General features: G+C 37.0%; 1 protein-coding gene across 1 annotated transcript in view; it reads left to right on the plus strand.

Annotated features, from left to right (window-relative positions):
• Window positions 1-27373, plus strand: part of LOC102250129 (serine/threonine-protein kinase TNNI3K) — a 317621-nt gene that overhangs the window by 101684 nt on the left and 188564 nt on the right. Inside the window, exons 7-12 of the mRNA XM_005871916.2 lie at window positions 9761-9859; window positions 13877-14015; window positions 19822-19966; window positions 20053-20157; window positions 22824-22918; window positions 23614-23763. Coding sequence (XP_005871978.1) covers window positions 9761-9859; window positions 13877-14015; window positions 19822-19966; window positions 20053-20157; window positions 22824-22918; window positions 23614-23763 — 733 coding nt within the window. The remainder of the gene's footprint in view (window positions 1-9760; window positions 9860-13876; window positions 14016-19821; window positions 19967-20052; window positions 20158-22823; window positions 22919-23613; window positions 23764-27373) is intronic.

Genomic DNA, 27373 nt, shown 5'->3' on the forward strand with positions numbered 1-27373 from the left:
AAAAAAAAATGAAGTTAAAACTTTTTCTAAGTAGGAGTTGTACATTATGGATCTGGAAGAGTCTTTTATACTATTAAAAATTTAGCATTCTTTCTAAAATTTTAGTTTATAGGAACTCACAGAGAGATTTTAAGTAGGAGTAAAGTATGTTCTGATTTGCATCTTAAAAAGATCCTTCTAGTAATAATATAGCAAATGGATTGTGGAGGGAGCAAGAATGGAAGCAAGGTAATCATGTAACAGGTTCTGCAGTAAATTAAGAAAAGAGAGATAATGGTAAAATGAGTTAAGGTAGTGGTAGTGGCCTGGAGAGAGAGAATGTATTTTAGAGTTATTAAGATGGTAGAATCAGGTGACTCAGCATATGGGAGATCTGGTGATGGAGGGTAGATAAGAAGTTATCAACACATGATGACTGTAGAAGAGGAAGCCTATAAAGGTAGATGAGTGTGAAGATAAAACTTTCTCTCCTTTATGAATTTAGGAAGTAAGAACATCATCTAAAGTTTCTGTTTCTCAAATTAATTACTTGCAAGAGCAAGTTTCTTCCAATTCCCCTTGGCCATTCATCGCATTCTTATCAGACACCACAAGCTGTTTCAGTTGGGGCCACTCCCTTAATCAAGATGTGAAAATAATTTTCAAGTTTCTAAATGACTATCAAAAGCTGTGCCAATTAAAGATACCAATGATTGCTTATCCATTTGTATCAAAGGTTTATATTACTTAGAAAGAATTTCAGATGGTAGCATTTTTAGATTTAATAAGTATTTCTTTTGACATTATTACAAATGTTAGGTGAGAATGCTCTATCTTGTAGTTACAGAATTTTTCACTTATAACATTAGCTGAATATTTTTGTAATGACTGTATTCAAATATTTAATTAGAGCTATGTCAGATTTTTTTTAAAAAAGTTCCATATCCTTACAGGAACTTTATTGTTTGGAATAATTTGGAACTTTATTGTTCTTATTTTCAAAATGTGGTTATTGATAACAATTCCATAAGATGATTGTGAGCATTAAATGAGAAATATGTGCTTATTTAGATATTCTCATAGCACACATTCAAGAAATATTTGTTCCTTTTGCTTTCTAATGTCTTATTCATCTTTATAAGAATCAAAAAGGCAAGTAGTAAAGATGAGGTTAATGCAGGGGACTATATCAACCTAGGGTAAAGGTGATTGGGAAATAGTGAAAATACATAAGAGGATTATCAATTGCCAAAGAAGATAGGCCCTGTGTTGGAGGAAATCTGGGAAAACACATGCAGCTGGAGAGGCAAGTGTGTGCATGTGTGTATGTGCATGCACACATGTGTGCTATCAAAATAGTAGTAGCAGTAATAGTCAGAAAATGTATAGCTCAAGATATCTCAGAGCTTCCACTTACTGAACACTTACTATTATGTACCAAGCATTGTGCTAAGTGCTTTGCATGAAGTAACTTAAATACAAGGGAATTTAAGCAGACGATGGGGATCAAAAGGAAACACAAGTGTCAGTGTGGAAAGCGCAACATAAACACTTAAGAGATAAACAGAGAAAGAGGCACCCCTATGGAGGTAGAGAGCAAACGCAAAGAACATGATGTCAGTCAATCTAAGAAAAAACAGAATATTAAGGAACAGACAAATAGGAACAGATGCTAGAGAAATACTAACATAAGGAAAAGACTAAGAAGTGTCCATTGGAATGGGCTATTAGGAGGCTTTTGATGTCATTTTTCAGAGACATTTCCCTGAAGTGGTGAAGTCTGAAGCCAGATTGAGGTGAGCTGGAGAATGAATAGGTGGTGAGGAAAAGGAGACAGAAAGTGTATATTACTCTTAAAAGAAAATGGTAAAGATTAGGCAAGACAGCAATAGTTTGAAGGGACATAATTGAAAACTGGTTATTGAATGTTAGAACTGGAAAATATCAAATCTAAAGCAAGTTGCATATTAATGTCTTTGGGATCATTTTGGATTCATGAGGCATACATTTTAGAAAACATTTTCCTCTAAAACTTTGCCAATACAGATTTTCCACTAAGGAAAACAATGGTATAGGCACAAATATGAGGAAGACTCCAAAGAAGTAATAGGGAATGAGATAGCCCTGAAAGCAAAGAAAAATTAAATTTCAAAGTATATATACTTATTTAAGTTCACTAGGCATAAGACACTGTATTTAATTTTGGCAATTTTTTATTAAGATTGATTGCCATTTTACTTCGTTGATAATTTATTTTATTTTCTCTTTCTTGGGACATTTAGTTTCTCTTGATATGGTCATTTTTTTATCCTTCTTCATCAATTACAATGACTTTCATAAAATGAAGTATAGAGGGGGAGCTACATGGGACCAAATCAAAAAAAGCTAAAGTCATACTGTAGAAAAAAAAAATTCAGCAAAAAGAACAGTGGGGGTCTTTACGCTTACAAATATTACTTTTAGAATCCCTGAAATTTTAAATAATAACTTCTGGCTATTTCAGTTAGGAGGATTAAATTTCAGTGCCTCCGGTAAAAAATTATTTAACCTGGAGTCAAAGCTTCTTATACTTCATTGAGAAAATTTTAGAATGTGAAAGGAAAAAGTTTAAAATTGTATATAATAGTGATTTACCCCCAGTGATAATTAATGGAATAATTAAAGTGTAAAGATAAGTAATATTAGCATTCAGAGAAAGAAATGCTCAGTATGGTAAAGTGTTTGCAGAAGGCTCTCATGGAGAACATGGGAACTGAGCGTGGCCTTCAGACTGGGTGTGTGGCTGACAGAGAAAGAGAAGGGATGCTTTCCAGGAAGAGGAGCAGGATGTACAATAAGTGTTGAAATTGCAACCTGGAACTCAAAGGGACTCCACTTGGATCTTTTTGGGAGTCAACTATTAAATAAAAATATCTATAAAGGGTAGTTTATGTAGTAATTCCCCTACTGTCAAAATATAGAGCTCTGATCCATTTTCTGTGCTCATAAAACCATCACTTCATGGGAGATATTTTATGGTGCTTATCTTTCCATCAGTAAAAGGTACCAAATTACTAACCTATATTTGAATCTTGATTCTTAATAATAATAATAATAATACTGATATATGCGTTAGTTATACAAATATAACCATTATACAGTTCATTTCCTTAAGGAGTTTAAAGATTATTAAGATAGCCTTTCTGACCCTGCTGGTATTGTTCAGTGGTTGAGCATCGACCTATGAACCAGTAGGTCATGGTTTGATTCCTAGTCAGGGCACATGCTAAGGTTGTGGGCTCGATCTTCAGTGCAGGGTTTGCAGGAGAAAGCTGATCAATGATTCTCTCTCATCATTGATGTTTCTATCTCCCTTCCTCTCTGAAATCAAATATATATATAGCCTTTCTGTGATAAGAATTGTTTCTAGATTACAATTTTGCTAGTAGTTTTGCTATCAGTGAGGTTCCTCGGTGTCCCCACCTGTTATTGGTGGAAATGGAGCTCTTGGAGTGCCATGGGAATATGAGATATTGTGGAAAGCTATATTGATGATGAAACATTGCGGGAGTTTCCCTCCAATGTCCCATCTCCCTCCATCTGGCCATGGAAAACGTCCCATTTTGTCGTCAGTAGGGCTAAGATCAAAGCCATTATCCAGAGTTTTTCACTCCATATTAAAGTCCAGTCCAGTTCAGCATCTGGCTAGATTAGCTTGTGTTCCAAGCTGTAGTCTATTGCCTGTGGGGTCCACATGGCCATGGGCTTTGCAACTTCTAGAACTACATGGCAGATTAGTGCAGGTACTGAGCAAGTGAGAAACAAGAGCCTAAACATCAAGAAAAAGACTTGCAGATTTTGACTGGGAGTTTTACTAATGAATCCTTCAGAATTTTATATGCTTGCATTGGTTCCATGCCCCTCCGCCCCCCGCAGCCAATCCATGGTTCCCCAGGCTAGACTGACAGGCAAGTAAGCACCTTCCTATGTGACCCTGAATTTACTGCACATGCATCCATTCCCTTCCCCCAGTGATTTGCAGGGAATGGAATAATTAAAGTGTAAAGATAAGTAATATAAGCATTCAGAGAAAGAAATGCTCAATATGGTAAAGTATTTGCAGAAGGCTCTCATGGAGAACATGGGAACTGAGCATGGCCTTCAGACTGGGTGTGTGGCTGACAGACAAAGAGAAGGGAGGCTTTCTAGGAAGAGGAGCAGGATATACAATAAGTGTTGAAGTTACAACCTGGAACTCAAAGGGACTCCACTTTGATCTTTTTGGGAGTCAACTAGTAAATAAAATTATCCATAAAGGGTAGTTTATGTAGTAATTGCCCTACTCTCAAAATAAAGAGCTCTGATCCAATTTCTGTGCTCATAAAACCACCACTTCATGGGAGGTATTTTATGGTGCTTATCTTTCCATCAGTAAAAGGTACCAAATTACTAACCTATATTTGAATCTTGATTCTTAATAATAATACTGATATATGTGTTAGTTATACAAATATAACCATTATACAGTTCATTTCCTTAAGGAGTTTAAAGATTATTAAGATAGCCTGTCTGACCCTGCTGGTATTGTTCAGTGGTTGAGCATCGACCTATGAACCAGTAGATCATGGTTTGATTCCTAGTCAGGGCACATGCTAAGGTTGTGGGCTCGATCTTCAGTGCAGGGTTTGCAGGAGAAAGCTGATCAATGATTCTCTCTCATCATTGATGTTTCTATCTCCCTTCCTCTCTGAAATCAAATATATATATAGCCTTTCTGTGATAAGAATTGTTTCTAGATTACAATTTTGCTAGTAGTTTTGCTATCAGTGAGGTTCCTCGGTGTCCCCACCTGTTATTGGTGGAAATGGAGCTCTTGGAGTGCCATGGGAATATGAGATATTGTGGAAAGCTATATTGATGATGAAACATTGCGGGAGTTTCCCTCCAATGTCCCATCTCCCTCCATCTGGCCATGGAAAACGTCCCATTTTGTCGTCAGTAGGGCTAAGATCAAAGCCATTATCCAGAGTTTTTCACTCCATATTAAAGTCCAGTCCAGTTCAGCATCTGGCTAGATTAGCTTGTGTTCCCAGCTGTAGTCTATTGCCTGTGGGGTCCACATGGCCATGGGCTTTGCAACTTCTAGAACTACATGGCAGATTAGTGCAGGTACTGAGCAAGTGAGAAACAAGAGCCTAAACATCAAGAAAAAGACTTGCAGATTTTGACTGGGAGTTTTACTAATGAATCCTTCAGAATTTTATATGCTTGCATTGGTTCCATGCCCCTCCGCCCCCCGCAGCCAATCCATGGTTCCCCAGGCTAGACTGACAGGCAAGTAAGCACCTTCCTATGTGACCCTGAATTTACTGCACATGCATCCATTCCCTTCCCCCAGTGATTTGCAGGGAATGGACTGGTGGTTCCCTGTGGAGCATGAAGTTGCAGCTTCTTGATGAATCTCCCAGATGACCATGTTTATAATGTCTGGCCTCCCCTTTGCTTTCTTCCTATTACTAATATTAATAACTAGCTATTTTTGATGGTAACAATCTTGTTTTTGAGGAACAAAAATAAAAACTATGTACTTTCTTAAAAATTGTAAGGCAACAGGAATTTTATGCCCTACAGAAATCTTAATGAGCTCATTTATTTTAAGATTCCAATCACAGGTCCTGCCAGTTGGGGTTTGCTAAAGGTTAATGTAAAGTAGATGATCAATATACATCTGTTGAATTGTATTATTTAAAATTTCTACCACATAATTAATTCCTAATTTTTAATGATTAAATTCCCTTATGACTAATGGTAGATATACATTCCATTTTTTTTTTTACTAGAAATACAGTCCAATTCAATAGTTATTTGAATGTCTACCACATACTTAGCATAATGGCAAATAAAGGAGATTCAGTCTGTAACTTTATGTGGTTTCATATAGTAGACAGTGAAGTTTATTTACCAACTTTTTAAGGTTCTGGAAACTTCCTTTAACTTTTTAAGGTAAGGGAAGCATGAATAAAATTATTTTATATATACATTTTCCAACCTAAGTGTTAATATGAGTGCATTTGTCTTAATCACATGATAGGTATATTTGTACATCACATCTACACTAATAAAAGAGAAATATGTAAATTGGTCATCACTCCGCTACACCAGCCAGCCAATCAGGATGAGTATGCAAATTAACCCAACAAAGATGGTGAGTTAATTTGCATATGCAGGTGCCGAGCAAAGACTGAAGGCTCCGGCCTGAGCAAAGATTGAAGACAACTGAAGACTGAAAGGCTTGGCTTCTCTGCTGCGGCCAGAGCGGAGAAGCCAAGCCTCGCAGCAGCCGGAGCGGAGAAGCCTAGCCTCACTGCTGTGGCCAGAACGGAGAAGCCTAGCCTCGAGGCTTGGCTTCTCCGCTGCGGCCGGACCAAAGGCCTGGATCCTGGGTGCCGGAGGAAAACTGGTGCCGGCAGCCAGGGGAAGGAAGGCCTATTGCGTGAATCTTCATGCAATGGGCCTCTAGTTATATTATATTCCCATAAGATTTCTGGGAGATGCCCATAATGATTCCAAAAATTATAAAAATCAATAAATGCATTCTACTCATAAGTAACATGAAATTATTCAAATAACTCCAATATGCATTACTCTCAATGGTTAAATATTTCCTTACATTTTAAAATAAACTCAGTAAAGCATACAATAATGACTATATGGTTTCATTAAAGCTTACATTTTGACAGTTTCTCAGAAAGTCAACACTTCATAATTAATAAACATTCAGCTAAAGATTAACTTTCTGAATGACTGAATAAGTACAAATTTAGAAAGAAAAAAAATTGCTTTGGACTATTTATTGAAGCCTAAGAGCTGTTATCCATTAGAATGAAAGTTAGTTCTGGAACCCTGCCTAAGAAATTGGCGCTATAATGTTAACATTAGAGATTCTTTTTTGCAATAAAATACCATGCTGTCTATTTTATGCTATATTTAAAATAAGAGAATTTATAAAAAGCTTCATTTACCTTGATCGTTAGTGACCTCTTTTAAAGGTTCCTGAGATTGAATTTACAGGCATGTGAAGTCTAAGATACAAGCGCTTGATACAAAAGGCTCTGGCATTCATTTTCGAGCTGAATCTATAGTGCTTCTAACTGACAGAATGCTTCCTCTTATCTGAGTCAGTTCATCTACTTAAAGGTTAGTGTTAATGAGATCAAGGTCACAGGAGGGGCTTGATGAAAAGAAACTTTGAAGTCAAATAGACCTAGATTTGAATCCCAGTTCTGGCCCTTACTGCTATATGACCTCATAAGTTACCTAGTCTTCACAAGGCTCAGTTTCTTCACCTTTAGAATGAAATAGCAGCACCTGTCTTTCTGTATTTGGGGGGTAGAACAGTTAAAGGATACTCCAGGTACTATTTATGCACTTAGTTCAGGGTCTGACACATAATATGTCCTCAATAAATGTTAACTGTGGTCTTAATTTGTAATAGAAAAACAATTCACTTTACACATTGTGTATTCTATTAATCATTAGTCACCAATATCCAAATATCAGCAAAAACATTACCCTGAAAATGTATAGAAGTGTAGACACCTGCTTATATTTTGGGACCCACCAGAAATTTTAGATTATCCAACAAGAATTCCTTATCCCTTCTTTGGCAATAGTAATCAGTTCTAATACTATCCTGGGGATTGAATAATCTATGAGGATAATTGTGTAAAAAAACAATTTTAGCTCAATAAATTTTGTTTGATACAGGCATAAATATATGATTAATGAATGAGCTATTTTTTAAAAAATATATTTTATTGATTTCAGAGAGGAAGGGAGAGGAGAGAGAGAGAAACATCAATGATGAGAGAGAACCATTGATTGGCTGCCTCCCTGCACACCACCCACCAGGGATTAAGCCCAGAATCGAACCTGGGACCCTTTAGTCTGCAGGCCAACCCTCTATCCACTGAGCCAAACTGGCGAGGGCATAAATGAGCTATTTAAAACTGTGGAACACTCAGAAACAAAGCTTGAGGCAAGTGACTAAAGATTCACTTCCTTGTTGGCAGTGACTTGCTCCATGAGTTTGAGAAATTTCCTAATTCCTTGGATGCTCAGTTTCTTCCTCTTTAAAACATAGGGGTTTGACAAATAATGTCCATGGTCTCCTCTAGTTCTGTGGAGCTGTCATTCTAATAGGCAAGGAAACTTGACTTAGGAAGCAGTTTGTTTATAGAAACAGAAAACGTGTTAGAGCAGGGGTGGGCAACCCCTGGCACGCGTGCCAAACATGGCACGCCAGTAACTTTTGCTGGCATGCGAAATCCTCTCTTATAATCTTCCATTTACAATTTTTTTCTTAATATCGACTTTTTTATTTTTCAGATAAATTCAGTGTAGGTGCATCTTAGATAAATAAATAATTTTACATAACAAGTTATCTTAAAGACCATAGACATGGATTGACGAGAGAGGGGAAGAGCAATTTCTATGCCTCTGCCTTAACTCTCCCTGCCTTCCTAGATCCGACCAGTGTTTTGGTTTCATCCACATACGCTTGTGAATCTTTGTTCTCAGTGATGAATTTTGTTAAGTCTCGTAATAGGAGTAGCCTGACGGATGAAAGTAGTAGCTCGTGCATATCTCTGAAGGTCACAAAATATAAACCTGATGTAAAATCTCTGTCATCAGTGATGCAGCAGCAAAAGTCCCACTGATAATATCAAACGGAGTCATAAAGTTTTCTGTCGGACTATCAGTGTACATGTATACATTAAAAAATAAATGTATTTTTCATCATCATATACTGATATCAAGTAGGCATAACATGTTCTCAAAAAATTAGGGTTGGCACGCAGAAGAATTTTGAGTCAGAGATTTTGCTGGTTTTGGCACGCACTCACGAAAAGGTTGCCCACCCCTGTGTTAGAGGGTAAGTCCATTGAGCACTTAGATCCCATCTTCCTAATTTGTCTTTTCAGTCTAATAGAATTTTTAAATTTCCCAAATGTATATTATTTGGCCAACTGAAGAATAAACAGTGCATTAGGAAAATCCACAATTAAAATGAACACATCTTAAGAAAATTATTCCAATTATTTTTTCAGAGAAGAGAGAGTTAGAAATGGGTCTTGGGAATAGAAGAAACCTGAAGGTTTGTTGGTGACCTATAGCTTTTTATAAAGACACCTTAGCAACAGATACTGGTAGTGTTTTTCACTTGCTCATTCATTCATTTGTTCATTCATTCATTCATTTATTTAATAAATGCTTAGTGAATGATTAAAGCACTTTCTCTTTAGTAAGGGTGATAAGGCATTATATAAATTCTTAAAATTTTCTAAATGGCTTGAAAAAAGTTCTATGAGATTTGAGAGAAAGACAAGTCAGTTGGGAGGAAGCAAGGGAAATCAAAGAAATTTTAGAGGAGATGGCATTTAGCTTGAGTGTAAACATCTGTAGATTGGACAGAAGAGAATTCCTGGCTGAGGAAGTAATATGAACAAAGACTCAGAAGGAGCAGAAAACAAATACAGTTTGATTATACAATTGGGTTTATGAAGGCGAGAAATGGAAAATAACTAAATAAGACACCATCAGATTGAGAGGACCTTGAATGCCGTATAAAGGGTTTGGTCTTTATTTTCTAGGCAAAAACAAGCCTTTGGAGGTTTTGGAGAAGTGAGTTAGAAGAAAAATGTGTTTCAAGATTCCTGAAGAAGAATGTATGGTGGTTGTAAAATGAACTTCCATGGGCAGATTCCCCAAATAAAGCTCCTGAGTTCTCTTTCTTTTCCAGGCTGTTGATGTGCTGCTGCAGCATGGAGCTAATGTCAATGTTCAGGATGCGGTTTTCTTCACCCCATTGCACATTGCAGCATACTATGGGCATGAACAGGTAAGTATTTCCTAAGGCTGGGGGACCACCTGAGCGCTTTAGGCTTTCATTGAACTGTCCTAGCTTCAAAGAAAAGATATTTAAGGTATCCTTTGAATTATTTTTCCATATTCTTATTAGCTGCGTCCTTGAGGAAATTGTAGATCATTAGAAGCATTGCAGTTGCTGAGTTAATCATTTTTACTGGTTATTTTAGTAAACAAGGGAGGCTAAGAGCACATTGGTAGGTGTACAGCCACAGTCAGCCTGAGTTTGATAAATTCCTAGCTTTAATACCATGTGATCTTCAGTTTCTTCATCTAGAATGAGAAAAATATTAACAGAATCTACCTCAGAGGGTTGCTGTTATGACGAACTATTAAAGTGTCTGGCAAATGCTTAATAAATGTCACTGTGTTGATGCCAATGATGATATCAGTAAAACAAATCACAAAATCCTTTCCAGCAGTTCTCTGAAAAAAATAGATTATTCAGAAATTGTGTTTCCCTTTTTCTATTGTCATGGGATATGGAAAGCTGAAAAACATCGCCTGAAATATGTTCTAGTTTCCAGAACCTGTGAATGTAACCTTCAAAGGCACTTTGCAAGTGTGATCAAGATGAGGACCTTGAGATAAGAGATTATCCTGGACTATCTGGATGGTCCTGCTATAATCACATGGAAGTAGGAAGTCAGAGTGACTAACAGGAGATGTGACAATGGAAGCAAGAGGTTACAGTAATGCAGGATGGGCCGCAAGCTGAGGAAGCCAGGCAGCCAACAGAAGCTGCAAAAGCAAGGAAGTGAAAGCCTCCAGAGAGAATGCAACCTTGAATTTAGACAGCTGACCTCTAGAACTATGAGAGAATAAACCTGGGTTGTTTTTTTTGTTTGTTTGTTTTTTTAAAATATATTTTATTGATTTTTTACAGAGAAGAAGGGAGAGGGATAGAGAGCCAGAAACATCGATGAGAGAGATATATCAGCTGCCTCCTGCACGCCCCTCAGTGGGGATGTGCCCGCAACCAAGGTACATGCCCTTGACCGGAATCAAACCTGGGACCCCTGAGTCCGCAGGCCGATGCTCTATCCACTGAGCCAAACCGGTTCGGCATCCTGGGTTGTTTTAATCCCATAAGTGTGGTAATTTGCTATCATGACAATGGGAAACTGACACTGGAATAACCTAGATAAACTAAAAAACAATCACAGTGCTTTAAATATATAATTTCCTTTAAACACAATTATATAACAAGCACATATTTATAACACTTGATATTCTGTAATAAAGTGATATGTCTAGAATGACTTAAAGTTTACAATGTACATTCATTTAATACATAATTTTATTTGACCTTCACGTCAACCTTATGAACTTAAGATGTAAGTGAGTTCATACTATAGGACAGGCACTGTGTTGAGACCTTTATGTGGATTTTTAAAAAAATTTAGCCACAACCCTGAACTTAGCTGCCATTTCCCCCTTCTTATGAATGCTGCACATGGAGCCCACTCAGGTCAGGGAGCATGCCAGAGTTATGCAGCTAATAATAGAAAACCTGGAATAGGTATTCAGGCCTGTCTTATCCCAAAGCCCATATTCATTCTGGCGTACCAAAGAGCCTCTTGCTATTCCTGTTATACCATTGAACCAAATCATGAAGTCCAGGCAGTTCGTCTAGTGATCAAGTTAGAATCCAAGGACAAGTGCTCTACCACCAAAGTCCATTGATCTTCAACCTTAGCATATTGAAAATGTGGTGAAGGCCTGGGGCAAGGGGTGGGTGCAGACTAAAAGGGATAAGTGGGGGGAAAAGGGGACATCTGTAATACTTTCAACAGTAAAGATTTTAAAAAAGACAAAAATTTTACACATTGCTTTCAAACACTGCCCTTTAGCCATACTCAAAGAACTAAATAGAATCAAATAAAATGGAAGTACAAACATAATTGGGAAATCAAAACTTCTGCAATCTTTTGACATCCCACTTTCACTCTTCCTCATTGTATATTCTAGATCACTAATCTGACTCCATTTTAGAGTAGGGTGATACCTTTTTACCGTTGTAGAGGTCATTCCACTGTATTGCCTGAGGATCCCAAGTTGAAAATCAAACTTGCTTCTGTCCCTGTGCTGTTCTAGTCATTCTGCCCTTATTTTCTATTCTAGCTGGCATGTGCTTGGACACTCTCAGACCTGTGAAGTGTGACTATAGCCAGGGAAGACTGCTCATTTCATTGATGTGCTGTACATAGGGCACCTGAGTGCACTGGAGAGCTGGGCACTGAAAATGCTTTTGAAAGTACAGGGTCCAAAAGCACAGGAGATGAAAAAATCCCAAACTTTTCTGACTTCAGGCACAGGCAGCATATACACAACACATGTTATCTGTAGAGTCGTTCTCTTTGGATATTAACCTCATCACCCAGCAGAACTCTAAAGAGCTTTTATGCATGTTTGGTGTAGAGCTAAATTTGTTTACTTCCCCTGAATATATAGTCACAGACTTATACAATTATGCTAAAATGTGGATGGTCCTTTTACGATAAAGGACTCGCTTTCTGTATGCAAAGACAGCACATAAGTAATTTATGGATGCTACCGTCATTTGCTAAAATATGCTGACGGGAGAATGGCCCATTCAATATATAAATGTGCCTGATGTGCCATGTTCCTTGCCATTTGTTTATTTACTTATTTTTAAGTAGAAGAGTAGATGTTTTGTACCAAGAGCAATATTTCCTAGGTATATAATAATACTGCTTAATAGACAATCGATTTTGAAGATAGTTTAAATCTGTCCATTATAAAGTCACATAATCAGAATTTATGGAGTCTGTGTAAGTGGAAATATCTGCTTAGGAGTGCAAGGTTCTTGAGATTAAACTTCTATTGCTCTTATTTCTCCTGAATTAAATATCGGTCTACCCATTAGCCAACAAAGGGACAAAGTATACATGTTTCACATTGGTGCTCTCACTTCTGCCAATGTTTATTAATAGGCACTTTTCTAAGTGCTTTATAAGTAATACGTCATTTAATTTTCAAAACAACTCTATGAGATAGAACTATTATTATTCTTATCTTAGCAATGAAGAAACTGATGTTTCAAAAATGGAATAATTTATTTAAGGTGACATAGCTAATAAAAAAAGTCTAAATTTTAGAACCTTTGTTGCTTACCCACTACACTCAATAGGAAGTTTCACCACATCCCACTCAGCTAGCTAATATTTTTGCGTGGACTTTCTTTCAAATATGTACCATATTCCTGAGAGGTTTCTACCCAATACATGTTTATTTGATGCCATATAGAAAGTTGAAATAGTTTTAGAGCTTAAATTCACTGTTACGCTTATACCTCAGTGGTCAGGACAAATGAGGGGTCCTCCCATAACTGTCATATTAAATAACTTACTTCTGGGGGTCACTGTGGTGACTGCTAAAATTCTCAGGGAAGGAGGCAACGTCAGGTTTAGAGAAATTATTTGGAAAATTCCTAAGTGAATATGTAAATAATTCTAATGAATCCCAATTACCTGAAACAGCCTCTGGCCGACTCCTAAATTGTTAAATACTTCATCTCTCTCCATCCCTTTGGATGTGATCTCAGCATACTGGGGAAGATTCCCAGGGCTAGGGCAGCTATCTGTCATTTACAAAAAATCCAGAAAAGGACCCAGAAGTCCATTAGTAAGATGACCATGAGTGACCTATGAATGGAGGTGCTGTGAAAATCAAGAATCAAGGGAACACTACTAGCTCTAGCCAGAAGACTTTCCAAAAATTTTTTCAGTAAATTATGGGTGAATTCAGAGAGGATTGTTTATATACAATGAAGACCCTGCCCTAAACATCTTGTTAGGTGCTATAATAATAAATTCTTTATTTTTAGGCCAGCTGAGTTAGGATTTTCTATTTTCAGGTAAAAATAACTTAAGAGACGGCCTAAATAATATGTCTTCTTCCATATTTCCAAAAGCTTTGCATGATTTTTTGACTTTTGATACTAATTTCAAATGAATGGATCCTTTAGATAACCCGCCTCCTTTTGAAATTTGGTGCTGATGTAAATGTAAGTGGTGAAGTTGGAGATCGGCCCCTGCACCTAGCAGCTGCAAAAGGATTCTTTAATATTGCAAAACTCTTAATGGAAGAAAGCAGCAAAGCAGATGGTAAGATTATATGTTTAAAAGACCTTTGCCCTCTTATTTACTGGAAAATATCTTAAAGAAGATTAATTCTGTCCTTATGCAATAATTTGTTCTGTAAGCCATAATTTATTATACTTAAAATATTAAGTAAATCTATGTGTTCATTCTTCTTTATACATTTTAGCTCAATTCTTAATATATTAGGTGCTGCAGTTAAAAGTAGTGGGGTTGTCCTAGATAAATGATTCCTATTTGTTGTTATTCACTAATCTTTTTCTTTTATTGGGATCAAGTTTATATACAGAAAAATTCTTAAATCTTAAGTGAATATTGACTTAACTGACTATTTACTTACGCATACACCCATGTAAAAACCAGCCATGTCAAGTTATAGAATATTTTCATCTGGAAGGTTGAGCTCTGGAAATTTCCCTTGTGCCTCCTTCTGAGTAAATAGCTTTCACCACCAAAAGTAATCAATATTTTGACTTCTGTTGCCATAGGTTAGTTATTTTTCTGTTCTGGCAGTTAATGATTTTGTGACCACCTTCTTTTGATCAACATTATGATTTTGACTTTCATCTATATTGTTGCATGAATTATAGTTTGGAATTTAAAATAGTTGTTATTTTTCAATTATAGTGGATATACAATATTATATTAGTTTCAACATGTAAACAACATTAAATTAGTGTACAACATGTATATGTGTATGTGTATATATGTATACACACATATATTTATGAGTGAAATTTCCAAATCAGAAGGTATGCACATGTTTAACGTTTGAAGAAATTTCAGAGAGTTTTCTAAAGTGTCAGTATCCCTTTTCACTCTCATATCAATATATGAGAGTTCCCTATATCTACCCTAATATTTGATATTACTATTATTTTAAGTGGAAATGAAATTAGAGTGTGATAAATTTTTGGGGAAATAGCTTTAGAAAATGACCTAAAGATTTTAGATGCAGTTAATAGAATAGAATTTCCTGCAACTTTATATTTTTTAAATTGAGTTTTTGGAAAATTGATTGAAAGTAGAGCATGAAAAAAATTTCCCTTCTCTTTCTTTTTCTCTTCCTCATAAACTTTACTTTGACACAGATTCCCTCAGAGTTACATCTTGTCATTAAATTCTCTCAGGCAAATCCAACATTCTTTCACTGACCCCCAAGAGACCTAATTAAAAGCCCAGCTGTAAGAGCTGCTGGCCTTTGCAGCAGAAACGATGCACATTTATAAAAGGACAAGGTTGTCAAAGCTCTAGAACTTCCCGTTCCTTGGTCCCAAATTGAGACTGATATTCAGCTAATAAAGCTAACCAAAGTTTTCATTTACTCATAAGGAAAACACAAAGGCTCCCAGAGACAACTATGAGGAGAGGCTAAGGCAGTTTCCAGTTTCCATGTTGGAAACAGAGCCATTTTATTTTGTAAAATTTAAGAAACCTAGTTTGTGTCATTTTCTATGAGCCAGTGTGCGATAACTTAGGCATCTTTATAGCATTAGCATAAACAACCGGTGCCGCCCGGACGCAGGGCAGGCTGTCCCTGGAGCTTGTTAAGTAGTCTCTGGGATTCTGTTAGCTTAGAATAGGCAGGGGTACACCTCTGTGAACCACTGAACACATAATTGTGTTTTTTGAAACCGCCTCACTCTTCCAAGGAGCCAGGAACTGCTCACTTTCCCCCTTTTATTGTCAATGCCAAACTGCTTTTTACTCATCTTCGTAACTCCAAAGCTCGGTGGTGTCAAAATGAGTGTCATTTATGATCAGCATGTCTCCAGGATCAAAGGACTCTTCTACAAAAGGTATTGAAATGTGTATTGCACCTGAATTCCCCCTACATCCCAGCCTCATGTGATATAATTATAAGCACTTTCTTTCTGATTGACACAAGCTCTACATGCCTCCTACTCAATCATTTAACAACTCGAGAGACAGCATGACTCAGATTTTTAAATATATTTTTTAGATTATCTTTTAATACACACTTGATATTTAAGTCCCTTTTGCACTTCAACCAATTGCAAAGAATAAACCAGAAGATCTGTTATGGGGACGGACATTACACATTTATTATTAGCTAGTTCACTGATTCCAAAATGTAGCTAAACCTCCAGTTGATCTATTTACTTACCACAGGATCTTGCCTATCATAAATGGACATAGGAGGAAGAATAAATGAATTACCCCAAAAGGAGCACAATTTGAAATCTGATATTTTCAGTATGTTTCCTTGGTAACAGAATGTCACAAATGAAAATAAATTTGGGTTACAAAATTAGCCAAAATGCAATTCTGAAAGTACCCTCTTCAGTTCAACATGTCTGGGAGACTGACGTACTCAGTCATGTATCTTTTAAGTCTCCATCTTTTTTCTTATATCTCTCAGGGCAATGAAAAGGGATAAATGTAATGCTTATTGAATGAGATTGAAAAGGTCAAAATATTGTTGAACTCCCTAAGAAGAAAATGGTGATACGTTCGTCACAATCTTTAAAATTCAGGATGTTTAAATTTGTTATCCTCTGACTGTTAAAATCTATAGTTCTTTTAACATGAAACTGAATATTGTAGAAAGTCATAAAATTTCTAGGACATGGTCAATAAGAGGAAGTATTTATTCTTTAAAGTATACCTTGTCAGAAATATTACACAGATTTATTATTGAAAATCTAAGACACACGTGGGAATTGCTTTAGAGAGCTAATAGTATGTGCTAATATTGCTGGTTAATATGAAATTTTTTGTTTTATCTTTAAGATCAATAAACAGACATAAGCAAGTAATAACATCCATTCACCTATCCCTTTATCCAATCTTTCTTTCAAAAGACATTAATGAATACATATTCTCTTAAAAGTGGAGGAGTAGACACTAAATATTTTTCAAATACTAATGATTCACAAATATTGCTTTGCTTGAAATTTTACTTTAAATATTTCAATAAGATGTTAAGTGAGAGAAAATAGAATATCATTCATATATCCAATTTCCTCAGAGAAGGTAATATAACATATACTTTTCTTGTCCTTGCAAATTGGTCCAAGACAAAACTAAGTAAATCACAATGACTGAAGCATAAATATAAGTGTATACATCTAAGCTCTGTACCAGATCCAGATTTCTCCTGACTTGTCCCTTTGGTTGACATTTATATATTCTTTTTTTAAAATATATTTTATTGATTTTTTACAGAGAGGAAGGGAGAGGGATAGAGAGTTAGAAACATCGATGAGAGGGAAACATCGATCAGCTGCCTCCTGCACATCCCCAACTGGGGATGTGCCCGCAACCAAGGTACATGCCCTTGACCGGAATCGAACCTGGGACCCTTGAGTCTGCAGGCCGATGCTCTATCCACTGAGCCAAACCAATTAGGGCTATATATTCTTTGATGGGAACAATATCTAGGCCATTACAGGTAATTCACCAAGTGGATAATCTACTTTGAAGTCTCTTCAATTCAACTATAGAAGAATAATGTTGGGTGGGGCCAGGGATGGCCAAAGGAAAATTATGAATTAATAGAAGATTGTGCTTCATTCTGCTTTACAATGTCCCCTCTGGACCTCAAGAACTCTTATGTGACCTCCAGATGCTCTGGATTCCCTACTGTCCTCAGGCATCGACTCACAGTATTGACTGTCCCTGGCTTCCAACAGGATGTGAACAAAGGAAAAGTATCATAAAAAGGAAGATAATCAAAACAACTAGAAACACTCTTCTGAAGGAAGGGCACCCTTCTGAGTCACTCATTAATAGAAAAGAATCAAAGATTTATTTTTCAGTAACAGCTTCGGGAGGAGGAGTTCAGTGATTTTGCTAAAGAATTTCCCTGTGGCTTAATATCTTGCAGGAAAATAAAATGAGAGTAATTATCTAAAAATATAGCAGCTACAAGGCCTAAATTCATGTTCATTACATTTCAAATGATGATTATAATAACAGTACAGTAGCAATGAACTAGTACTTGCACATTTTTAAATTAACTATTTTCTTCCCTTTTTTTCCCCCTGTCATTCATCATTAAATTTTTCCCCTTTGATTCTTTTGGTTCTATGAACAATTTGTATATATATGAGGATTAATTGGGTTTGTTAAGGACTATTATTTTCTATCTTGAATAAAGCACTCTGTACATATTTTTTAAATGGCTGTAGACCAGTTGATTTAGTTATTTTAGTTTTAAAAATTGTGCTAAAGCTAATCCAGAATTGGTGTTGTTATTATTATTTTAGTCCTGTAATTCTTGACTATCCAACCAGCTTTTAAGTTATATGAGGGTATCGACTCTATGCATTTATAGCTTATTGGTCTTAGCACTTAGCAAATGTCTAGGAGGGAAATTAGTAAAAAGGGAGAGAAGACATTTTTATTAAGTGCCTAATATGTGATAGGCATCATGCTAGAAGCTTTCCAACTATGCTCTCCTTGAATCCTTTCAGCATCCCTGCAACAATTGTGTTATTACATCTATTGCTACTGAGAAGAAATCAATACATCTGACACCTGGCACAGTGCTGGTGCCTAGTGATCATTTCATACTTGTTGAGGAATGAATAGGTATCAGTTGGGTCTTCTCATCTGCAAGCACTGGAAACTAACTTTTGCTAATTTATAAAAGGAATATGTTAAGGATATCAAGCAGAGTGCAGAACCTTCCCCAAGACAGGGTTGGAAAGCGAGGTCCGGAATCCTCATAGTGAAGAACGATATCCCAAATCACACTCCACAACTAGTCCTATGAAGATACACGGCCACCCTGCTTGGTACACACAGCACCACTTGCGATTCTGGCACCAGCAATGCAGGGCACTGAGTCTGGGGCTGGATCACTCCTGCTGGAAACTGGCTGGCGCTGCTCCACCAGTGCTGCATTGCCCAGATAGCTTCGGCTCTGCTTTGTTCGTGTCATCAGCTCCAATGTCAGAGTCTCATACAAGGTGTTGGTTGGAAGAGCCTATAGATAAGTGTCCAAGGGCACTATTGAGAGTGAAACAGTCACTATGAAACATTATGCTAGACTAATAGGCCTAAACCAGAATATATGGTCACCCTCTGCCAGTCCTGTTCCCTCGCTGCAAAGGAAACTTGGAAATATTTTCAGCTTCTATGATAGAACATGGTTTTGGCCTCTTTTAGTACAGGGAATTCACCAAATGTCAGAATAGGTTATAAGGCTGGGTGGGCCGGAGAGAAGGACAAATGCCCACTACTGAGTGAGCAATTGAATGTTAAGTAACTGTCTATGGTAATGGGATTAATGAGGTCTGCCTCACTCTAAAGCTCATTCGTTTTTATCATACCTGCTCTGTATACCATAATGTGAACATTCTCAGTTAAGGGTACATCTGAACCTCCCAAACAGTGTTGTAAACATGCAGAGAGCTAGGCCCCTCCCTAACTTGTTAAACCCAAATCTCAGAAATGGTGCTCTGGCCAGGAGCTGTAATTTTTAACATCCTCTAGAGGAGGAGAAAATCAATTTGAAAGGAGATACTTGTGGAATTAAAGCCATGAGCACCTTTTAGGTGCATATTAGTTTCCTGAACTATTCCATTGTGCAAGGTAGATTTGATTAGATGAGTTCCATAGAATTTATGGGAACTAGAAGAAAGCCTGCTTAATGTGGTAATAGGCAATAGAATATAATTATAACTTTTTAAATTGGTTGCACTTAATTTCCTTTATTATTATCATTAATTGGCAATTTCTAGGAGTCTCTCAGGCACTTAGGAAAAATCCCTGACACTACCCATGAGAAGGCTAAGGAACAAGGGCTTCCAGGTGACATACCTTTTTCTCTCGTTGATGACAGTGAATGCTCAGGACAATGAAGACCACGTCCCACTTCATTTCTGCTCTCGCTTTGGACACCATGATATAGTGAAGTTCCTGCTCCAGAGTGATTCAGAAGTCCAGCCTCACGTTGTTAATATCTATGGAGACACCCCTTTGCACCTGTGAGTATTATGTATAATTCTATAGGTCCTCCAGGTATTTGGCATGTACCTATTTACTGTGATCAGAACATGTTCTTTAACCCTAGGGCATGCTACAATGGCAAATTTGAAGTCGCCAAGGAAATCATCCAAATATCAGGAACAGAAAGTCTGACTAAGGAAAACATCTTCAGTGAGACAGCTTTTCACAGGTAAATGAATATTTAAATACAATAGCCACTATACTTAGGGGACACCCTATGGCACCTGCAGTTGTGTACATACAGCAAGAACAAATAATGGCAGATGTTGCAATCAGAGAGGGAGAGCAGAGGGTGGGCGAGACAAGGATCCCAAACTACAAGCACAGAAGATAAGGTAGAGGCAGATGCTGCAGCTAGTACAACAGATGGGGCCTGTGCCAGATGCTGCATTCCTGGCAGCAGCCCCAAAGACAGGGACTGATGTTGCCAAGGCAACAGGCATATCAACATCTGTAAGCATATTGTTTCGTTTCCACTTCACTCCACAGAAAGCTGCCAAAAGGGGCAGTGCCCATCGTCCTCCTCCTACAAGAATCTCATTACTGGAATTCATTAGCATTAAATGTGACACTTTTTTACTAAGCACATAAACCTTATGTGCAAATGTATCTCCCTATCTAAGACATCCATCTGTCAGCTATAAAAGCTTAGTCAGGGTGGCCAGTGAGAGACCTAGGAAGGCATTAGCTCTTTTCTAGCCATCTATGAGAGTCCTTTACAATATGCTTTTTGCTCTAGAAAAGCATTCTGAAGGAGCAGCTGGATTTGGAAAAGTTGCAACAAAGAAGGAAAGAAGGGAGGGAGAGGAGGAGAGAGGACAGGGAAAGGTAGCTAATAACTCAGAGCTATAACTTCCTAAAGTGTCCATAAGGAACAGATTTAAAACCTTCATTTTTAGCAGGTGACTATCCTATATAATAAAAGTGTAGTATGCAAATTGTCCACTCTATCGGGAGTTGTCCAGGAGTTTGACCAGAGGGCGGGGCAAGGGTGGGAGGCCCCAGCCAGCAATCGGCAGCCACTAGGGACCCTACCAGTGCATGAATTTCATGCACTGGGCCTCTAGTTTGGCTATAAAAATAAAAAGAGTAATTTTAATTTAGTAAAACTTGAATATAAGATAAGTTACCTGCACATTTCAGATGTCTTGGCCAGTTTGTAACCTCTAAAAAATAAACAAAATAAGCCTGGGACTCTATATTTGCGTAGTGTTTCTATTACAGTGGTAAATAATTAAATGAAGAGGCCCTTTTTCATACTGCACTAAAGTTAAGCTTTTGCTTCTGCATTAGGTATCAATCTGTCAAATTCCACTGGATTTCCAGATTTTTCTTAGCAACCAAGAGTTCCTCGAAAAGGGAGGCAAAGAAAACTACCACTTATGGAGTGATTATATGCCGGATTATTTGTGTCTATTATCTTATTTAAACCTCATAACCATTTTACAAAGTTGGATTACCCCTCTTTTACAGATGAGAAAAATAGAGGCTTAGAAAAGCTAAGTAACTTGCCAGAAATTCTTATGGCTAGAAAATCATGTAATAAATACCTGCCTAAAATCCTGTACTATTTTTATATATCTTCATGTTCTAGTACCAAAATATTTTGTCTGTTTTCTATACCCTCTGTAACAGAACATATTCAAGAACTTTTCGGATCCCACCTTCAGTCGAAATGGATCAGTAGGATCTGTCACTGAAGGGGACAATTAGCAGAATGATATGTACAGGTTCCTGGTGTTCCCTTTTCCCGTAGGTCATGCTTGTTAAGGCTGATACCTCAGGCTAGTTTTCAAATCATTTTGCTATTCAGTGCACATAAATTGGAACCAACTCTAATCAGAAGATGATTGTCACTTCCAGAGAATTGCTTAGAGGATTGACAAGATTAGTGAAGTTGCGTTAAAAGTATGTTCAGTTGTTTTATTTTTGTGCAAGCCTGTGGCAATTAAAAATAACATGATGTTTTTATTCTAGTAATTTTAAGCATAAAGTAAACTTCCCTTTTACATGAGAAATTTACTCAATTCTGAATTATTTTATGTACAAATCACAGTGCTTTGTATATAGCAAGCACTCAATATATTTATTTCTGTTATTGTTTTCATATGTATATATAAACATACACACATATGTATACACAGACATATAGTCTTATGGGAACTATTTATAATGCAACTAATCAATGCTGGTAAAGTCTATTGCAGTGAGATGGTAGCTTTTTATTCACTCAATGAATTATTCAAGAAAGATTAATTAAGAACCAGCCTTGTGTTGGTGCAGTAGGAACATTAAGATGACAAGATTTCTTCTCTTCTTAAAAGAATTCTGTTGTAAGGTATCAAGGTAAGCAGAGGTACTCCTATAAACACCCCAGCATCTGGAGTAGCCTGGGTAAATTGAGGCTGTATTTATTTTCTAGGGCGGCCATAACAAAATGCCACAGACTCTGTTGCTTGAAAACCAGATGTTTATTTTCTCACAGTTCTAGAAGCTGGAAGTCCAGATCGAGGCATCAGAGGGTTTGGTTTCTCCTGAAGTCTCTCTCCTTGCCTTGCAGATGGCCACTTTCCTCCTGTGCCATCACATGGTTGTCTTCTGTTTTTGTAACTGTGTATGAATCTCCCCTTCTTATTAGGATACCAATCATATTAGGTTAGGACCCACTCGAATGGTTCAATTTTTAACTTATTTACCTATTTAAATTGTATCTCTTTAGATATGGTCACATTTTGAGGTTTTGTATGTTGGAGTGTCAGCATATTAATTTGAGGGGCATGCAATTCAGCCTACAACAAGGGCTTTTTATTTTTTTTTATGGTATATTTTTTGCAGTGCTTGTACCTATGGCAAGAACATTGACCTGGTTAAATTTCTTCTTGATCAAAATGTTGTAAGCATCAACCACCAAGGAAGAGATGGACACACAGGTAAGGCTGTGGTGAGATCGTCACTAGATCCAAAACTGTCAAGAAAAACAGTATGCTCAAGAAGATCAAGGAAGAGATGGGCACACAGGTAAGGCTGTGGTGAGATCGTCACTAGTTCATGAGGCATATCCAAAACTGTCAAGAAAAACAGTATGCTCAAGAAGAAAGGGGACAGTGGGAGTGGTCCACCCCAGTGGGGAGGGATATTTTATCAATTACATCATTTAGATTTGATGGTGCATGGTGATAACAAAAAGCACCATGTTTGAGTAGTTTCACTGTTGTGCTAAAGTATCTCCAGTCAGTGAATTCCTTGTGCCCTGCACCAAGAACAGACTAACCACACTGCTCTCTCCTTGGTTGGCTGATCGAGAAAAATACTTGATTGGGTCTTTGTTCTTTGATATGTAAAAAGATGCCTACCTTTGTTCTTGGTAATTACAATGGATATAGAAATACTAGGAATTGTGCTAAACAAAAAGGCAGTCTATACAGAAGATCAACTAGAATAGTACACTTCTTTTGCCTAAAGTATATCTTATTTTCTCAATAATGGAATTAATTCGTTATCAAAGAAGTAATTTCTTCCTTTGTATCTCTGGCAACAAATCTATTATGTGGTAATGACTGTCTTTTGAAAATTGGGATTGTTTTCCTCTTTTTTCCTTTTGCACTTTCATTCTATTCTATTATAGGATTGCACTCTGCTTGCTACCATGGTCACATTCGCCTCGTTCAGTTCTTACTGGATAATGGAGCTGATATGAATCTAGTAGCCTGTGATCCCAGCAGGTCTAGTGGTGAAAAAGATGAGCAGACATGTTTGATGTGGGCTTATGAAAAAGGTATATTTTTCATCATTTCATCTCTCTAGTAATACATGGAGCTGTGTGCATAGTTTATGGCATCAATAATTCTTTTTTTGCTTGTATGATTTGTACACTCCCATTTCTCTGTAAATTATATTTGAGTCACTGGAGACTTGCATCAAAGAGTCCAATAGACCATCAGTAGAGAAGACAACTCCTGAGCTGCAGATGAACAGAAGGCATGCTTGGTATTGGCACTTTGTAAAGAGAATGACCTCACATTCCTAGATACTAGAGAAACAAAATCGTGATGGGTAATGACAGTTACTCTCTTAGAGTAGATATAGAGCAAGTCTTTATCTCTTATACTGGGGAAATTTTTATGTGAATACACATTTTTTAAAAGGAAATAAATACAAAGAAAGAAAGGGAATGTCAGATCTGCTGACAATGCCTCTACTAGAAAAAGTAATGGAGCTAATGATTAGTGTTTAAGTATAAACTTACTGGAGTGCAAACTGGTGCAAGCTTGGGCTATGATGGTAGAATACCTGGGTTTAAATCAAGCCATGTTCTTTTATCTTGAGCAAGTTATTTATTATTGCTGAACTTCAGTTTCTTCATCTGGAAAATGAGGACAACAACTCCTCTTTTACAAGATTGTAAAGAGTAAATGAGATAGTATGTGCAAATTGCTTACAACAGTGTCTGGCATAAATGAGTACCTAATAACTGTATTTTAATAATGATAACATTGGTAATAGCAGTAGTATAGAAATAAAGATGATTAATAACAAATTCTTCATTTTAAGGGAAAGGAAACTATAGGCAATTAGAAGGTGAATTAGCATCTTTGTCATTGTTATTAAGATATATTGTGTCTTAGAAGCAAGCTGTACATAAGCGAGCTCTATACATATGAGGCCCTATGGCAGTGGTTCTCAACCTTCTGGCCCTTTAAATACAGTTCCTCATGTTGTGACCCAACCATAAAATTATTTTCGTTGCTACTTCATAACTGTAATGTTGCTACTGTTATGAATTGTAATGTAAATATCTGATATGCAGGATGGTCTTAGGCGACCCCTGTGAAAGGTTGCCCTATGAAGTTTAAATTTTTGGAGGACATGGAACAATAGACATTGTAATTGAAATCAGAGAGTTACACTAAATGCTATAAAATATGTCAGAGTTTGATGTCTGCATTGCCTTATTAGGAAGTTTAAAGTATGTAAAGAAGTGTTTTCATCTTTTTAAATGCTAGAATCTTAGAAGTCCATACTAAAGGAGAACAATTACTAAACTGGAAGATTTATCAGGCTACCTGAAATAAAACATGAAAGTCCATTATTGAAAGGAGAAATGGAGTTTGATGGATAGAAATAGGCAGCTATTATAAGAACATAGACGAGGAGAAAGAAAAACATACAGGTTTGAAGATTTCTAGTAAAAAAAAAAGACATAGTAGTTACTTTAATAGAAACAAGTGAACAAATGTGGAATAGAAGGGACTTTGTAGATATACTAGTAGGCCTGCTATTTTTATTTGTGTTGTATAAGTACATACACACATATATGTTTGCACATTGTAGTTCAATGAATTTTCACAAACTGAAATCACTCTAGCATACATATGAAGAAATGCATCATGGCTAGCACCCCAAATCCCTACTTACATTCTCTTCCAATCACTCCTCAAAAAGGGTACCACTGTCTTCATGGGGCATATATTAGCTTTGCCACTTTATGTATTTTATATAAATGGAATGGAATGCTATATATGTCTTTGTGTCTGGCTTCATTTGACTAACAATTTGTAAGATTCATTTATATTGTTGCAGATAGTTGTAGATCATTCATTCTCATTGTATGGTATAATGTTATGCAACTATATCACAATGTCCTTATTCATTCTACTCTTTGGGGGCATTTGAAGAATTTTCAATTACAGATTATAAAAAATACTGTTGCTGTGAACATTCACGTACATGTCTTTTGATAAGTATCTGTAAGCATTTCTGTTAGCTGTAACGACCTGTTGCTTTGTATAAAAGAAATTTCAGGTAGTTCTATATTTGAGTATCAGCTGGAAAATCTTACATATCCTGAGGCTTCCGAAGGCCTTATTAATTTCTAGTTACTCAACACGTCACATTTATTTAAATGATTCTCAGTGTCTCTTAAGAACTTTGAGTTTCAGAGAAAGATTATTTACAAAGCATTAGTCTTCTGGAAGACAGCTCAGAAATAGCTGCTGCAGCTAGCTCTTCACAGGTGCTGGCTTTGTTTGTGTTTAGTTGATTGAGAATGATAGTTGAAAACTGGTTTTATTTTATGTTTTTGTGGATCCCCACACTTTATAAAACAATAAATCATGGTATAAGCTCCTAAGAGTTCCTACCAAATGACAACAAAATTCCTTTAGCTTAGAGGATTTAGCCACTGGTCTCTGCAACATATGCCGTGCTTGTCACTCTTATTTGTTCAACTAATGTGCTAGGCCCCAGTGTTGCATTTCATTATTACCATGAATTTTAACAAATTGAATGTTAGTGCTCAGGAGACAGATGGATGGTTTGGGTATGTTCTTAGGATAGAACAAATCAAACCAACAAAATGAAATTGTTGCTATTTTCTCTTGCTGGAGGAATGTTGCATCATTTTCATGTGTTCAAGGAGGATTGAAATGGCCTTCCTAAAATATTGTCAACAGTACACTGTCCCTGTTTTATTTAGATAAAGAAATGCTTTCCTCCCTAGCCAGTTTGGCTCAGTGGATAGAGGCGTCGGCCTGTGGACTGAGGGGTCCCAGGTTCAATTCCGATTGGGGGCACATGCCCGGGTTATGGGCTCGATCCCCAGTGGAGTGCATGCAGGAGGCAACCAATCGATGATGATTCTCTCTCATCATTGATGTTTCTATCTCTCTCTCCCTCTCCCTTCCTCTCTGAAATCAATTTTTTAAACAAAGGAAAAGAAATGCTTTCCTTTCTTGCTCAGAGAGGGACTCAATAAATTAATGGATGTGGCATACCGAGGATTTCCCTGGGCAAGTTGGAGATGGAGAAGAAGAAGCACTAAAACTTCACTTGGAGTTTCTTCTTTATACAAAAGAAATTATGTAGAAATGGCCCCATCCCAGGACAGATAAACCAGGACTGATAAACCAGAAGAGACCTCATAACCAAGGTCTATCTATTTGATTAATTTTGGATGGGTACAATTTGAATAGCTCATCCTAGTCTACCCTCTCAATAGAAAATTGAGGATATTTTTCAACAACATTAACTGCTCTTTGAATTATTCTAAGACAAGTTTTCACCTGACCCAAACAAAACTTTCAGTTGATCTCTCTGATATTCTGATATAGCATGTTGAGGGGTGCTTTGCACTGTTGGAAGAGTTATCTTTTTCTTTTTATTTATTTATTTATTTTAAAAAATTTCTTTTTCAGAGATGAAGGGAGAGGAAGAGAGAGATAGAAACATCAGTGATGAGAGAGAATCATTGATTGGCTGCCTCCTGCATGCCCCACACTGGGGATCGAGCCTGCAACGCGGGCATGTGCCCCTGACCAGAATCAAACCTGGGACCCCTCAGTCCGCAGGCCGACGCTCCATCCACTGAGCCAAACCAGCTAGGGCAG

The sequence above is a fragment of the Myotis brandtii genome, unplaced genomic scaffold, assembly GCF_000412655.1.
Source record: "Myotis brandtii unplaced genomic scaffold, ASM41265v1 scaffold36, whole genome shotgun sequence".
Classification (NCBI taxonomy): domain Eukaryota; kingdom Metazoa; phylum Chordata; class Mammalia; order Chiroptera; family Vespertilionidae; genus Myotis; species Myotis brandtii.